We start from the raw sequence: 16682 nt of genomic DNA on the forward strand, positions 1-16682 counted from the left end.
TTCTAAGGTAAAAACCCAGCGCATACAGTGTTCATGTTTTTTTTTTTTTTCATCCAGACGGCTTCCCGCGCCCCCCCTGCAATGACAGGGCTCCCCCCCTAGGGGGCGCGCCCCACAGTTTGGGAACCTCTGCTCTAGATCTTCAGGAGGAATATACAATGAGTTACAGTCAGTCAAAAGAAATGATCCTGCTCATATTCGCTTTCTATGAACGTAACACAAATGCAGGGTGGAGGATAAAAGAGTTTCCGCCTCTGCAAAATCCCCTAGAACAATGGTTCCTTATCTTTGCTAACTGTCCTTATCTCACAACAGGAAGTGAACCACAAATGCTGTCACGTGTTTCACTTTAACCGTCAAGAAGTTACATTATTCTGAATCTGTACTATGTTCTGGAAATAATAAGGTCAAGGGGAACAGATGAGTAAGTAATAAATTAAATCAATGCAATCAGTAAATGCAATTGATTCTCAGTTGATAACATTAAAAATAAAAATAAAACATTTTTCCAGCAGTATGCTTTTATTTCAGAAAGGACAGAGAAGATAATCAGAGTTGATGGGAAAATATGTAAAATGGGTAAAAAAAAAAAAAGGTCCAATTCCAGCACAGACTGAAATCCATTGAATAATCTGTGGTAGAATAAAAAATAAATAATGCCACAGACTCACTCTATTCAGTCTGATTAAGTTTGATCTGCTCTTAAAAACAGAGTGGACAAAAAAATGTCAGTCTCTGCATCCAAAGATGGTAGAAACATTTCAAACAAAACACTTCCACCTGGAATTTCAGTAAAAGGTGGTCTTACAAAAGTATTGACCCTGGAGGGCTGAATGCATGCCACACTTTTCAGATTTATATTTCTAAAAAAAATTTTAAAACCATGCCTCAGTTTTTTTTCTTCCATTTTACAATTATGCTACAGTTATTTTTGTCTGTTCCACTAAAATACATTGAAGTTTGTGGTTATAATGTGAAATTTCAGGCATTAATATCTCTGTAATGACCATGCCAATGTCTTCTTGTTTGTATAATAATAATAATAATAATTTATTTTTTTCCCCCAAAGGTTAATAACCCACTGAGATGCAGCCTAGATTGGAGTATTCAGTCAAAGTAAAAGTTATAAATTTCTCTTAAGGATAAAACTTCAATATGTTACATATTACTATTTATTTATTTATTTATTTATTTATTTATTTATTTATCTATCTGTGCTTTTAGTTCAGTCTGTCCAGTCCTAACTGAAAGCAAAGAACAATAACTGAACCACCAATGGACACTTAGCAACCACACAAAGTTGATATTAAAAAAAGAAACTACACACATTCCTGCCCTGACCGTAGTCAAGTGGAGACAAATGGACAAATATCAGGTTTATAATGTCCACTCAGCAGACAAAGAGAAGAGCTTGGCTGGATTGTATAGGGGGGGGTGGTGGGGAGCTTAACCTGAGCTTTTAGACAATCATTAAAAGGAGGAACAATGAGGTTTCCTTTGAACTGCACGTGTCTCCAAATGTGTGTACGTTCTGCTGTCCTGCATGTGTCAAAGATGATGCTGGTTTCTGCCTGGGGGTGTGAAGATAGCTCCATTTGCAGGTGATTGAGTTAGGGTCAGCGCGCGTGTGTGTCTGCGTGTGTGCGTCACCAAAAAAAGAGAAAGAGAAGGGGGAAGGTGAAGGAGGACAAGAGGGAGGGTGGAACAAGGAGAGGGAGGAATGTTTTTCATTACATAATTTAATCTAAGTGGCTATTTTTCTTGTATAAAACCTCCATTGCCCTCCGTGAGACCGCTGTCCTCATCTGTCTAAAAGCACTGAGTGAGTCACGCTGCAGATCCACACAGACACACACACACACACACACACACACACACACACACACACACACACACACACACACACACACACACACACACACGTAAAGTCAAAGTGAGTCAGCCCAGATCTGCTGCAGACACTCACCTCAATAATGAATAATGTAACAGGGAAGGCAAATAACTTCTCAAGTGGCATGTGAACTCAGCGGACAGTGGACATATGAATGATCCTGCTGGACAAAACAAAAAAAAAAACAAAACAAAAAAAAAACTCAGAGCGTAGCATCTTCTTGGAGCATATGGGCAGCTGGACCTTAGGTGAATTGTACTCTGACACCCTGAGGTGCTGCTTTGTCTGAGGAGGAATATCTAATAGAAGGTGTCAAACTACAACTGGAAGGTTTTGGCGGATCTCATTAAAGCAACATATGGAATTTATTCATGTATTTATTCACTTTAAGTTTGTACCAAAGAAGCTATTTTTGTCAGAAATATGAAAATTAGCTGAAAACAGCTCGAAATGTTACAAAAAGTGTAAAAACGCAATAAATACAATACTGTATGTGAACATATCTTCCTCTTCATGCAAGCTCAAGATGAAGGACTGAAGCAAAGTATACAACCTAAATGCATAAATGGGTTTTTTTTTTTTTCCTCTTTTTTTTTTTTTTTTTTTTTTTTTACCAAAAACCGGGTCAGAAGTTGTGACCTAGTTTTTTGTGTTGAGGAACCTGCTAAAAGTAATCCTGGCTGTGAGAAGGTAAATGATGTCTGCCACACGTAGAGATACTCTTTCCTGTAATAAGAAAAAGCTGAAAATCTTAACATTCCTTCTCCAATCCTTGTGGATTTTTTTTTTTTTTTTTATTAATTTGATGTCATGTTTCTATTTGTCACGGATAATCAAGAAGTTAATTATTGGTTATTTAAGTAACTGTATAGAACATAACCTTTAAATCTCCAATTGAAGTGTTAATATTGTGATTTTTTTCTTCTTCTTCTTCTTCTTGTCATGTCCTGTCATGGCATGTCAGACTTACCGCACGGTGAAGCTGGTTGTCTGCATGTGTCAGGACCGGTTTGGTCTGCAAAAAGGACGTCTGGAGATGGTATCCTAAATGCTTGATTGACTTTATTAAATCAGGGTGGCATCTGGTATCAAAGTGGACAGGTTACATTATTAAAAAAAACCATGTGTTTGTATGATCTCAACTTTATGGATTATTTGTGTGGGCAAGTGTGAAAGTGTGTGTGTGTACGTTTGTCACCTACAATGGAAAGATGAGGCAAGGAAGAAGGGAAGCTGCTTTTGACTGGGCAAAATTAGAGGTTTAGTTGTTCAAACCTCTCGTTAAATTTAGAATTAATGATAAACTTTAGCTACTGATATTTAACCAATGTATATCTATTTAAAACATGACATCATATTAAAATCTTTCCCTATGAAGACATTACCTAAGCGATTTACCCTACTACAATCCGTGTTGGAAAGTTAAGCGTTGTTTTGTTTTGCAGGACGTCTGGGTTGCTCCTAATGGGTGCTCGTCTGCAAAGGGAGATTTGTAGATCTATTTACATATTCCCACCAGGCTGTCAGAGATGTACTGGGTTTAATGTGTTTAAAGCAGCGATGCTGCTTAATTAAAGGGCTGATAAATGGAATATCTGAGATACAGAATCCTTATGGAGCTTATATCCTTTAATGTTTTGAACCAAGACTAGGCCGCCTTAACTGGGATCATAAACAAGATATAGTTTATTTTAGCCAGTACCATCATTTTATTTGCAAGTACTCTATTGAGAGAGAGCATTTGCCTTCTACTATTTTGAGTTCAGTTGTGTCAGCTTCTTCAGCATGTTGGAAATATTGATGTTTTGCCAATCAGGGATGGTTTGACAGAAATGAAGATTAGAGATGGAGGGCGCTTTTGACTTAGTCTGATTCATAGAATTGTCTGAAATTGTTAAAAATATATATTAATCAGTATCATTACTGAAAGAGATCAGTTTGCATTTTTAAGGAAGAGCATGACATCATCAGTATACATTTAATAGACTATATAGCAAGTACAAATCAGGAGAATGGACTCCCCTTTATACAGGTTGAATTTTGATATATTTACATGTGTAAAAACAGATGGAACATAATTTAATAGTAAAAAAAATATTTAGGCATCGCATACATAAGTACAAAGCTGCAAAAATGAATGTCAAGCTATGGTTCAAAGACCACTGGTAGCCTGTTGACTACGCATTCTGGCTCTCCGGGTGATTTTTGTGTCAACTATCTCCAAGGAAAACAATTACACAGAACACAAAATAATAATAAAAAAATGTTTTTGAAAGCAATGTTCTCTGCTAGTTTATTTTTTAGCCCTACTACTCAGTCATCATGTGCTGTGATAAGACTGTAGGGTGGTAGAAACAAACACAACTATTTTAGTGCCGTCTCATAATTGTATCCAAAGAGACAGGACAAACATGAACCAAAGTACAAAAAAACAAGCGAGAGGCAAAGCTAACCACACACTCTGACAGGCAGAGCCAGTCGGAGTCGAGTAAGTAAATTATGCAATAACCTGTGCTTGTTAACCCATTAGAAGAAAGAGAATTAGAAATGCACATTGCTTTTAGGATTTGTTTTAGTCATTTTATGACGGACTCCTGAAGTGCTCTTTAAGCTTCCGTAGCTCTTTGAGGAACAACCTGCGATATAATCATTGATCTAAAATACATTTATCGCTGGTTATTAAATAACAACAGATCTAGTGTATTTTATCTTCATTAATGTTAGATTAGGCCTGCAGAAGTTCTTTGTGTTTATGAGAAATCAGATGTCATCAGAGAGAAGTTTGTAGCAGAACTTGCTCTGGCCTTCCTGTTTCTGAAGGGGAACAAAAATATATTGAAGCTAAAACACATTCTGTGATTAAGTAAAATCATTCATGTGCATTTAGTGATGTTATTCGCACCACAAGCTCAGATCATTTAAAAATAAATATTGTTGCTGTGGCAGCTGGTTGGTGACAAACTTAACTGAAAGTGGGGCCCCAAATCAAATATCTGCTCAGGACTCCGTGCTACTTTGGACAATTTTTTCAGACATGTCCGATCTACAAATTGTTGCACGTCTTTACATTAAAAGAACTGGTTAAATGAATTGGAAATTGGATCAGTATATTGCTGATTAGGGGAATTTGTGAGCCATCTCTCACTGAGCTGCAGAGAGACTCCACTGCCAACAAGCGAGAAGTGTCAACATGCAGCGAACACTGGCCCATGGAGTGTGAGGGGATGCTGCTAGAGAACAACACAGCTATTACATTAGGGATGAACATTTGACTGCCAGCTAGTTTAAGAGAATAGTTCTCGCTGAATGTAACCCTGCAGTTCTATTTACAGGAAATGTTCTGAAGTACGTTTCTCTGCAGTGACAGTGTAAGTTAGAAGGGCTGACTTGGATAGAAGCTGTTTTTTTTTTTTTTTCGGTAAATGACCGACTCACAGTCTTGGCTGCTGTCCAGCCAGTGCAGGACAGATGCACTCTAAAAAACTGCTGGGTTACTTCTTTAACCCCAATGAGGGTTTACGTTGTTGGGTATTTTGAAACCAAAACTGTGACCAAATTTGATGGGTTAGAGGAGCAGCTAGATGATCACTTCTGGTCCATGGTTTTCTAGATGGCTTATTCAGGACTTTCATATTAGACAGAGTTGCTGCTGGTAATATGCCGTTAGGTAGACATAAAGCAATCTTGGTGTGAATTTATGGGGGCTTTTGTCTAATTGTGAGAGGCAGGGTGCACCACTGGTGTTTGCACATTTCACCTGTTCATGTGTTTGATTCTCTTTGGTTTTTACCAAGGAATCCACCCAAAGTCCATCTGAAACTCTGCAAAGATTAAAGTTATGAATAATTCACGTTAACCAACTACATGACTGAAATACAATTTATTGGTTTTTATTTTCTACTATACTTCAATGGCATTAATGTTTAACATTTCTCATTTGGATACATTTTTTTTTTTTTTTTTGTAAATGAGAAAATCAAAACTCAACATGCCTGATCAAAGTTACAACCAACTGTTGTTTTAAATCAACTCAGGCCTGGATGAGTCTACACATGATCCACTTACCAGAACACTGGTTGATTTTGAACCCAGCCAGTTTTAGAGTGTAAGGAGGCGTGGCAGCCATCCAGCGCAGGGAGCAGAGGAGACTGTGCCTTTAAACGCCTCAGCTTGAGCTCCATCAACAGAGACCCGGAGTCTGCAGGACGACATCACCGAGTCTGTGCGCTTATTTCTCTGGATGGACTTGTTCTGCGTCGTTGTACCTGTGGACGGAGTCTGCTGTGCCACCGCGGGATGGTTATTTGTGCCCTTGAAACGCATGGAGTAGAATTTAAAAAGACGCAAAATCTGCCTAATAATGAGGTGCCCTTGGGTTATTTGTACCTCATATTTCATCTTTCTGCCTATTACAGGTAAGAAAAACACTTTTAATGTTGTTTAAATATACAATATATTCAGTAATATCCATGTTGATTGTCTCTTCACATGTATAGAATATATGCTAACTTAATGTCCAATTTATCAATTTTGTACATTTCCCCAAACCTCCTCGCTCCCAAAACGAAGTCTGTGTTCTGCTTTCTAACACTGTTTCTATTTTTGAGATTGCGCTGTCCATGATTAAACTATAACGGCGTTGTGCATATTTTAGAACAGCCTCCTGTTCGTTTTTCCTCTATAAGAGAGTTTACATGGGCAGGAGCACATTGTCCAAGGAGAGCTTGTTCCCGGTGTTTTCCCTCAACCTGCTCTTCACTAGTAGAGACACTTCATGCAAATACGCTTTACCGTAAATGCCTTGCCTAAACGGCAACAGGTGTGTGTCCGTGGGTGTCTTGCTTGAAAAAAGAAAGGGGGGGGGGAATACATTAATTATTTAGACTGTCCCTTCCTAAATGGCACGGATTAGGTTGTACAAGCAGAACAAACAAAAAGGGCGCACACGAACGCACCACGTAATCGACAACTCAGCTCCGGGTTAATTCATCCCTTCGCTTGTTTACACCTGTAGACAAACCATTTAGTACCGGCTTATTTAACGGCTAGCAACTTATTGAATTCTGTTGTATTTAGGTATTTGAGTATCGAACATAAATGCTTGTAGCACTTACATAATCTTACTTGTAAGATATACAGATGTATACAAAGATATACAAATATCTTACAAGTAATAAGCTGTACATATTTCAGAAAGCTTTCTTGCATCTTCACATAGTGGCAAAAACCTGATTGCTTCTTTGGATGCCTTTTCGCCTGCGGTTGTTTCGTACGTTTGCAGTTTGGCAGTTATAAACTAAATTATATAATTTATTAAGAAATGTTTTTATATGACACAATCACAGATATTAATCAATAAGAGCGCGTCACAAAGTGGGAGCGGGGGGTCATATATTTTTTCCAGGCACGAAATGGAGCCAGTTATGTCTGTTTGAATGCTGGTCGTCTCGTACTTCTGCATTTTTATTCGTTTCTTCCAATGCTTTTTGTGTAGTCCTGTAATCATCTACCACAGGACGTGGACCCTTGGTACAAATATATTCGCCCTGTTGCTGTTTGGTACCCATCCAGCTTTATTTGTTTCGTATTTGAAATGGTGCCATTCTACTGATAATTTCAAATGTTTTTCTAGTCGACACCATAAGGAGCGGCTCTAATCAGCACTATCTACAAGCTAAAAAGCACTTTGAGTTGATTTGTTAGTGTCCTTATTACATTTCATTAGAATAAACGTACCCAAACAGTGTAATGTAATTATGAATATAGTCAAATACAAAGTTTCAGGATAAAAAAAAAATTACAAAAAAAGAAAAAAAAAGAATCATAGTTGAAATTTTAATCTTAATGAAAAATGATGGTGAAATGTGATTATGAAATGGTGAAGAGGCAAATTGACCAACACCCTATGTGGAATAACATTATCCCATCTTTTTGTTTTGCCATAAAAAAACAAACAAAAAAAAACACTTGTTGACTAGCAGAACAGCCTCAGGTTTTAACACGAAACCTTTAGCCGAAATGGCATATTTTTCCCAAACAAGCCGATCAGCCGGGGGACATGCGCCCACTGCCAGTGTAAACACAGATACTCTATTGATGTTTTGGAGGGAGAGCATCCAGATGCTCCGTCAGAGCTCCACTCCAGCCCCGAGGCATCACAGTCACATGAAAATCTTGCTCTTGAAATGCTGCTTATCATGTGAAAATCTCTGGCTGATGGGGGCTTGACTGAAACTAAAATTGTTGGTTTAGGCTTGTGTCTTTGAGAGATGGATCACTGGGGCTTAATGTGTGATTACTCAATGGTTGGATTGCTCATAATTATTGATTGTTTATTTGAGCTGTGGTGGTTAAAAAGCAGCCCGTCCACTGTGCCAAGGATTACATCCTATTTAACTATCACATTATAGCCCCTTTCATTGGGTTTGGTGTTTGCTCCACTCTGGTCAGTCCATGAATCATTTAGTTTGTCGAATGGAAGAAAAGCAGCAGTAAAATGTGATGTGTCATCCAAGGAGAAATACCAACATTGATTCTGTTATAGCTTCTCAAGTCTTATTAGTACATCAAAACTTAGTCTGTTGAATTTTGCTGAGGTTTGACGTCATAATCTAGCATTAAATGACACACGGTGGAGGAGGTGGTGGATGGTGCTAAATAAATACGTAACACTAAATAAAATCTGTTACAATCAATTGTCTCTAGAAGTCATTTACTTACTGAAAAGAGTCCACCATTGTGTAAATGACCTCAAAGCTCTTTTTTTCCACCCAGGCTTTTATGTCACGATTGTTTTTATTCTTTGTATAATTAATGCTGATTTTTTGTTGTACGTTGTCTGTGAAAAGCACTTAATAAATAAACTTCTCTAGTCGGATGAGAACCAAAACCAAACTTATAAACCTCTATGTGAAATGCTACCTGTGCAGGTAAACTAAGATGAGTCAAAAATGAGAACACGTCATCGCCATGGAGACGCACGATGGTGGCAGCATCATACAGTGACATTACTGCTCTTCAGAATGAAGAATGAATGAGATGCTAGTCCAAACTGATGGCACACTTTTCAGATTTTATTTGCGAAAGTTCCAGTTTATCATTAAGTGCTACTTTGCATCGATGACAAAATGTGACATAGTTAAATACCTTTGCGATCCACTTTGTAATCAACTAAATAATCTGAATTACAATCTATTAAGAAGATCCTCCTGATTTGTCCCTAAGTTGCTTCATCACCTGTATTCTCTGCTCTCTGTTTTAGCGTGGAGCAAGCCTGTCATCTTCCCCAGCGAGCCTCACATAGTGGTTCCCAAGAAGGGGAAGCTGCAGCTGCGTTGCCATGACAACGCCACAGCGTCCGGAGCCCCGTTCCTTCTCAGGTGGCAAAGGGAGAAGAACCGCAAGCTTGAGGGGGAGGTGGAGGAGGGCAAGGTAGCTTCCCTCAGCTTGTCGGGGGTCCAGGCCCAGCAGATGGGTTGGTATGTGTGTGTCAACAATAACACCCAGGAGAACAGCTCAATCTTCGTTTACGTTAAAGGTGGGCCACTCGAGATATTAACGGATTTTCTTGATCACTCAGCCGCCTCTTTTTACAGAGGGATTTTCAATCTGATTGATGTCCCCAGACCCTCACAGTGCTTTCCAGCAGACCATGATGAGCAGTATTCTGGTTCGGGCTGGTGAGGACTGCATCATCCCGTGTCTCGTGACCGACCCAGACGTCGCCAACCTGTCTTTGGAGACCTGCGACGGACGACCTTTGCCTTCAGGAATGGTTTACAGTGGGAATCTGCAGCGAGGCATCATCATCCGCAGTGCTAGGGAGGAAATTAAGGGCTGCTACAGATGTGTGGGACAACTCGGCGGAAACAGAGTCACGTCTGTCTCATATAGCGTTGATGTTCGACCTGGTGAGTAGGAAACATGAAGCAAAAGAGAAGAGTAACATGTGGTTCATGTTGCCTAAAGGGCTCCGCATTAGCATTCCAGCTGGCATAGCTTCACTAGATTTGTCTCATGGGTGTTAATGAAGTTAGAAAGGAGAGAGGGAGAAACAGAAAGAGACTGAGTGCTCTGCGTATGTCATGTTGGTAAGGAAGCTATTTTTGGGGAAAGCAAGATTTACCGTGTATTTCAAATGCTTTTCCACTCACTAAGAGACACAATCGACTAGATTTTATTGGAGCATTTTCTTCTTTTCCAAGTCCAAGCTTTTCCGTTTTGCAAATGGAATATCGTCAAGATCACCATTAATGCGAACCTTCCTGGAAGACTGTCTTTCCACACCACAAGATGCTCCTGATGACATTTATGCAGGTTTTGTAGCGTGGAGAGCAGCAGAGGAAGGGCGTTTGTCAAAATGCAACGTTTTATTTGCTTTTTCAAAAATAAATTTTACTGACAAACTGTCTTGGCTCAGATGTCTGAGAAAATCTTTCTACAGATTCTCAATCAGAGACTCTGGAGGGAAATCTTAATATTTTTAAATCCAGGAAACCCGGAAAACCAGGAAATTAGTGATGCGGTTCACCAATTTTAACTTCCAAATGTGCCGGATATGCACATCCCCTGACACAGAGAGGATGAATTGTTGGTTGTTCAACCAAAGATGTTATCTATACCATAACATTTCCTTTTGGTTTTGCAAATTTTAAAAAAAAACTGAAATACCTTTAAAAACTAGACACAGCAGTTCTATCTGTGTAATTCAGCATCGGCACATTTTACAGAGGTAAACTGAGATAGTTTACCATCAAGCATGTTAGAGCCTAAACCAGACAAGGGGTTATGAACAAATTATTTAAAAAAGAAGACTAAACTATTTCTAAAACATCTTAATCAAGAATATAACATACATAACAAAAAAAAAATATTTATTGCATTTAGCAACAAAAAACATATTTTGTAAATAATATAGTAGTAATAGTATCACAAATTTGAGAATATATGGGTGATTCTATAATTGGAGATACATTTGGCACTTTAAGAAATGACGAAAAAAACTTTTAATTTCTTAAAAAGTATTTTTGGTAGTCTATTGAAAAGGCGTTAATCTTTAATAAATCAGTATTTTGCCAAACATTAGCTACATATTTTTATAATTATTTTCACAGAAATATATTCAAACTATGGCCAGTTTCACTGGCTTGCATTATTTGTTTAATCACAAAAGTAATAACTAGTAGAATAACAAGACATTTTGTATTCTTCCAGGTCCATGAGGTTAACTATTGCACTGCTGCACCTGAAACATGCCAAACAAAATAACTCCAGGTGGCAACCTGCTGGTAATTGGACTTAAATAACCCTAATGCATTATGTCTGTGGAGCATCTGGATGTGGGCGTACCTTGCTGTTGATCAGATGTTTAGGATCAAAACGTTAAATGCTGTAAAGTTCTTCTGTGTGAGCTTCTCTCTACATTAAATTCTTCAAAATACAAACACATACATATAAGATTAATGGTAATACATGGATGTAAAAACCTATAATTTAAGTCACTTAAGTAATTATGAAGTCAGATGCTGGATTTTGAAGTGATTCTAATGGTAATGCATTAAAACATGCCTAGGTTGAGACTACAATTTATATAGACTCAAGCTCCACTTAAATCAACCTTAAAAGCCTTAAGGCTTTGCTAATCAGTCAAAAGATTACAGCTGAAACTGATTGTCCTCTCATCCTCAGTTCTGCATCACACACTCGCTCTCCTCTCTGAGGACCGCGTCTACATGGAGACAGGGAGGAGGGTTGGGGACGGAGAGGGACGGGTGGATGATGCGTGTGGGAAGGAGGAGCGCAGGGATTTGAACAGAGCTGTGTGTGAAGATTGTTTGGGTTAAACATAATTAGTGCAGAACAAGCAGAAAAACTACGCAGCGATGTGAGCTCCGACGGCAGTTGATCGCAGAAGTGAATCATGCCATTTATGGACGAGCGTTTGCATACTCACACACACACACACACACACACACTGAGCTTTTTGTGTGCTGTCATGTGAGCACAAACCACTGGTCACACACCCTCTGAGGTTCGTTTATCTTGGGTGTGTGATACTCATTCGTTATGCTTTTCACGAAGAGTGAGCGTGGTGATGAAATATGCAAATATTAATGGTAGTTGTACTGCTAATTCTCTTTGATGCAGATATTAAAACACTGAAACCTTTTCAAAAAGCCTCAGTTATCACGTAATTGGAATTATAAAAGAGAACATCTGGAAAAGTGCGTTCGCACTGCGCTTGTTTGCTTGACCTCACCTCATATACAACTATGACATTGCTGCCTTTGTGTCCCAGTGCCAGAGCTGCGGCCAGAGGTCATCCTGTCCCACAAAGACACGGTCATCCTGAAGACGGGCGAGGCATTTGAGCTTACCTGCAACTCCACCAACATCAACTCAGAATTCAGTCTTACGTGGGACGTCCCTTCAGCAGCGGTAAGATTAATGCTGGGTATTTATACAAAGTTATTTGAGAAGGGTGTCTTTTTCCTGGCTGTTTAAAACTCAACACTTAGTTGTTTTTTTTCCCCACTTATTACTAATGTGTACATGCACAGACATTTAGAGGTCTGCCCCATGGAAACAGTTAAAAGATACATCAAAAACGAAATACTTGCTTTATACTCTCCACAAACTCAGTGGGATATGTGCAATACCTGTGAATTGTAGGGGCTAACACAAGACAGAGGTTTAAGTCTCAGATGCAGAGAAGTATTAAGTTCACTGCTGTGATTTGAACCAAGCTTTGAAATATTTTTTTTTCTTGTAAATTGCTTTGCCTAGATTTTATGTACCTTTTTAACTCAACCAAATTAAATTGACAAACCTCTGGTGGGTTTTTATAGAGGCTTTAATTTGGTAACTGTCACAAATAACATTATCTATTAACTTCAAAAAATTGAGTTTTGCAATTAACTACAAAATGGCTGAAGGTGAACTAAAAACACAACTTCTGATTGGTTAAGTTAAGTGGCGTTAAAACCTTTATAATTTAAATAACTATTACTCACAATGCTAAGTTGCATGTAAAATACAATGACGTGGTTATGTTTGATGCTAATGATTTACAGAATCCTGTGAAGTCCCAGATCTCACACATCCTGCCCAGCTCCCGGGGCTATTTACGTTCAACCAAACTCTCCATAGCAACCGTCGTCCAATTAGATTCTGGAATTTACCGCTGCCACGCCCACAACGAGAAAGGTCACAGTGACGCTGCAATGCAGCTGGATGTACGTGGTAAGTCTTAAAGTTGGTTTGTCGGGTCTGAATCATTCAGTTTATGAAACCAATCATGTCAAACAAAACTGGAATCTGAGGGGAAGAAAAGCCCCAGATGAAATAGTATATTATTCACCCCAAAATGACGTATTTTATTTTCTTATTATGCAAACTTGCAGCCAGTACTCCAGGGGAGCATCCATCACCACTCAAATTACATTACTGCAGTACACTGTGATTGTTTATTCAATAGATGACTCAACCAACAGAAAGATGACTCAAACGTGCTGCAAAGTTTCTATACCAACTGTGCCAACAAAACTATGTGTCTTTGTTCTTCAGATCAGGGGTTCATTACACCTTTAGGAAATCATAGTCCAATCCAAGAGGTCAAAGAAGGGGAGAGCCTGACCCTCAGGGTGGAATTTGACGCCTATCCCGCACCGCGCTCCATTTTCTGGTCCTACAACAAGGAGCACCTCCTCAACACCACAGAGCACGTCATCACTGTCCGCCCCGTCAAACACAGAAAATACAGGTGCACGGTATTCGGAGTGCAACAACACTGTGGGGTTTGTCTATCTGAGGACAGATATTGAAGTCTGTTTCTGTTCCCATCAGATTCACCAGTCAGCTGAGACTGGTGAGGGTCCTCAGCTCTGAGGGCGGGGTCTACACGTTCTCGGTCAGTAATGGAGACGCGTCCGTTGAGCGCTCATTTCACGTATACGTCAACAGTGAGTAAAACACATTCATCACATGTGGTGTCAACAAGAGCAAAGTTTCCTTATCTCGATCAACTCTGAGAAGTCAGTAAAGCAAATAAGAGTGATGGTGGCTACTCATTTAGCTTTAAGCCGGAACATGAAGGCTAATTGCACACCGACTGCTAGTTGTGACACTAAATTTCTTATTTATTATTATTTATTTAGGAGCAAAGGTGGGTAATAACTAGTTGCATTTACTCGGGAGCATTTTCTTGAGTAACTCTGGGAAAAAATTTACGTTTAGGAGCAGTTTTACTACACTGTACTTTTATATTGCTACTTTTATTTATGGAAGAATTTGTACCCACTGTGAGTATCTTCGCTGAATGACGAAAAAACAAAATATGCACAAGATACAGGCACACCTACACCTTAAGGTAAAGTAGGATGTTGTTTCTATTTTCATTTTCTGTCTGCTGACTCTGCTGTGCTATTTGGCACTGGATGTACTTCACCCTGCTCTAGCATTATAGTATATTTGGATTCCCGACTGTAAGTGGTTTCATAGATTTTTTGTTTTATGATTTGGAAAAGTGCTGCCTGAATCTGTTATTTTGCAATCAAATCATTTTTTTTTTTTTAAACAGCAGAATTTGGTCATACCTTTACATCTGTATCTATATGATGACGTCATTTTTAAATATTAAATCAGATGTTCTGATACTTTTTTACACGTACTTGAGTCATTTCTTGTACAGTTACTTTTTACTTTTACTTGAGTAAAAATGTGGTGAAGTAATACTTGTCTTGAGTACAATTTTTGGGTGCTCTACCCATCTCTGTTAAAAAGCCAGTTAAATATGTTGGGTAACAGAGATGGCTCAGGGAGTGCATGAAAGATTTATTGTGATACGAGGCACCAGTTATGCAGCTAAATAGCAGCTTTAATAGATTATAAGAAAAGATTGGCGAGTGAGAATATAGTTAGAATTTCAACTTAATGAAAGTGTCCTCTCTATACATTTACATTTCTTCAGTTGTAGTAATGGTGATAGTCTTTTTTGGGGGGGAAATCAAAACAAAACAGATATTACTATTTTCAAACTTTTGTGGGGTTTGGAAAACTTTGGTATTTACTGTGAAAGTCTTGGTTGGATCATTTCCTTTGAAGTGAGACCTTCTAAGTTTTCATAACAAAAAAAAAAAATCACTTCATAACAGGTTGCTATGTCTGTGTTTAGTTCAGTTGAGATTTCCCTGTGTACAGTATTACAAATGACTCATCCTCTCAAGTTGTGTGTTAATTTTTCTTGTTTCATAAACATTTCTCTTATCTGTCGTTTATCTTTTCCTACTGCAAGGTAAACCTGTTATCATTGCGCAGGACGGGCCAGTTGATGGTCAGGTCCGCTGCATTGCCGCCGGTTATCCGGTACCGAAAATTAGCTGGTACTTCTGTGAGCTGCCCCGCACAAGGTATGCCAAAATGTAGACTGGATTTCTGTGATCGTGCCGTAATCTCTTTTTGTTTTGCCTTACTGGATTATTTAAGCTGATATGACAATAAGAAAGACAAGCCGACGCAAGTCTTTGTCACATTTTGCTTTGTTGGTTCATAGCCGTCTGTCTCTCCATCTTTTTTTATGTGGTAATATTGCAGATTCGCAATTAGTGAGTTGTTGACCTAATTATGATAGACAAAATAAAGGTTAGCAGTAATAATTGTCCATCTAAAGTAGTGAATTACCACAGTTATTATGGTAATCCACTGGGTAAGGCAGTGAGTTAATGGACGAATAATCACCTAAAGATGTTTTAAATATGTTTTTGCCCTTACTGCTCTCTTAGTGACTTTAAACAGATCACTTGTGATAAAATAAAAAAAAAAATAGCTCACTATTCACTTCTATAACCATTCATCTAAAAGAAGAAAATGCTCAAGGAAGCTGGACGGGATGATTAACACCTTTTTGGGCCAACAGAACACACACAAGTAGCCAAACCAGGCACACATGCCTACACACAAACACCACAATGCCAAAAAAGTGATTTATTTTTAGAAATGTGAAGTTAAATATCAAGTTAGGCTAAATATATTCAGAAATTTCCTGCTGTCACTAGGAAAAACAACTGCTGGTTTTCTTGAGTTAATGATACAGTTATCATGTTGGGTTTGTAGGACATTACTGTAGTATTTTTACAAAGAGAAAGACGTTGGGATTGATGATGGAAGCGAACAGAAACATTATGAATGTCTTTGCTTGTTTCAACCACAAGCTTCTGTGTATCTTTTTGTAAATTCTGCACTGTACGACTGGACTCAAATACAAGAGTTACCTTCAGTGTTTGTCTTTCTACAAATATGTCACTATTTTTTATTATTTTTTATTTTTTTTAAAGAGTCCTGTTGTTTTAGCAGAACAGAAATCAGTGCGGGAAAAGATTTCACATGTCGAACCTTATTATTCATGTCATCTTTGAGTTTCGAAAACCTGCTGGTGTAGATCGCATGTTGATGAAGACAGAGTCAAAAAAGTTAAATACTTCAACTTCCCATCAGGTGCTCCAACCTGCCCAATGCCACCCAATGGGAGAGCCCAGAGGTCACTGTCCTGTCGGAGTCAGCGTTCGGCAGGAGTGAGGTGGAGAGCCGCCTGAACGTCAGCAACGAGCACGCTCAGTACCACACTCTGGAATGTGTGGCGTCCACGCAGGGAGAGGAAGCCTACACTCTGTTCACCATCAGAGGTAACACATTTCACACCCCTCACACCGTCTGAAGCCATACGGGGGGGGGGGGGGGGGGGGGGGCGGGGAAGGAGGCGGCTTGAAAGGAGGGGGGAAGGGGGAAGGGGGGGGGG

At 39.0% G+C, this 16682-nt stretch overlaps 1 protein-coding gene across 2 annotated transcripts in view; it reads left to right on the forward strand.

The window, feature by feature from the left end:
- Positions 1–6047: 6047 nt before the first annotated feature.
- The window catches only part of kitb (KIT proto-oncogene, receptor tyrosine kinase b), a 25805-nt gene continuing 15170 nt past the window's right edge, over positions 6048–16682 (forward strand). Inside the window, exons 1-9 of one of the 2 annotated variants that reach the window (XM_015043813.1) lie at positions 6048–6306; positions 9153–9428; positions 9517–9801; positions 12189–12328; positions 12964–13132; positions 13457–13652; positions 13736–13851; positions 15183–15297; positions 16382–16569. In XM_015043813.1, coding sequence (XP_014899299.1) covers positions 6252–6306; positions 9153–9428; positions 9517–9801; positions 12189–12328; positions 12964–13132; positions 13457–13652; positions 13736–13851; positions 15183–15297; positions 16382–16569 — 1540 coding nt within the window. In that variant the 5' untranslated portion in view covers positions 6048–6251. The remainder of the gene's footprint in view (positions 6307–9152; positions 9429–9516; positions 9802–12188; positions 12329–12963; positions 13133–13456; positions 13653–13735; positions 13852–15182; positions 15298–16381; positions 16570–16682) is intronic. The other variant, XM_015043815.1, reaches the window with a different exon arrangement.

This window comes from Poecilia latipinna, unplaced genomic scaffold, assembly GCF_001443285.1.
Source record: "Poecilia latipinna isolate Pla-1442-1.1 unplaced genomic scaffold, P_latipinna-1.0 Scaffold650, whole genome shotgun sequence".
Lineage (NCBI taxonomy): Eukaryota > Metazoa > Chordata > Actinopteri > Cyprinodontiformes > Poeciliidae > Poecilia > Poecilia latipinna.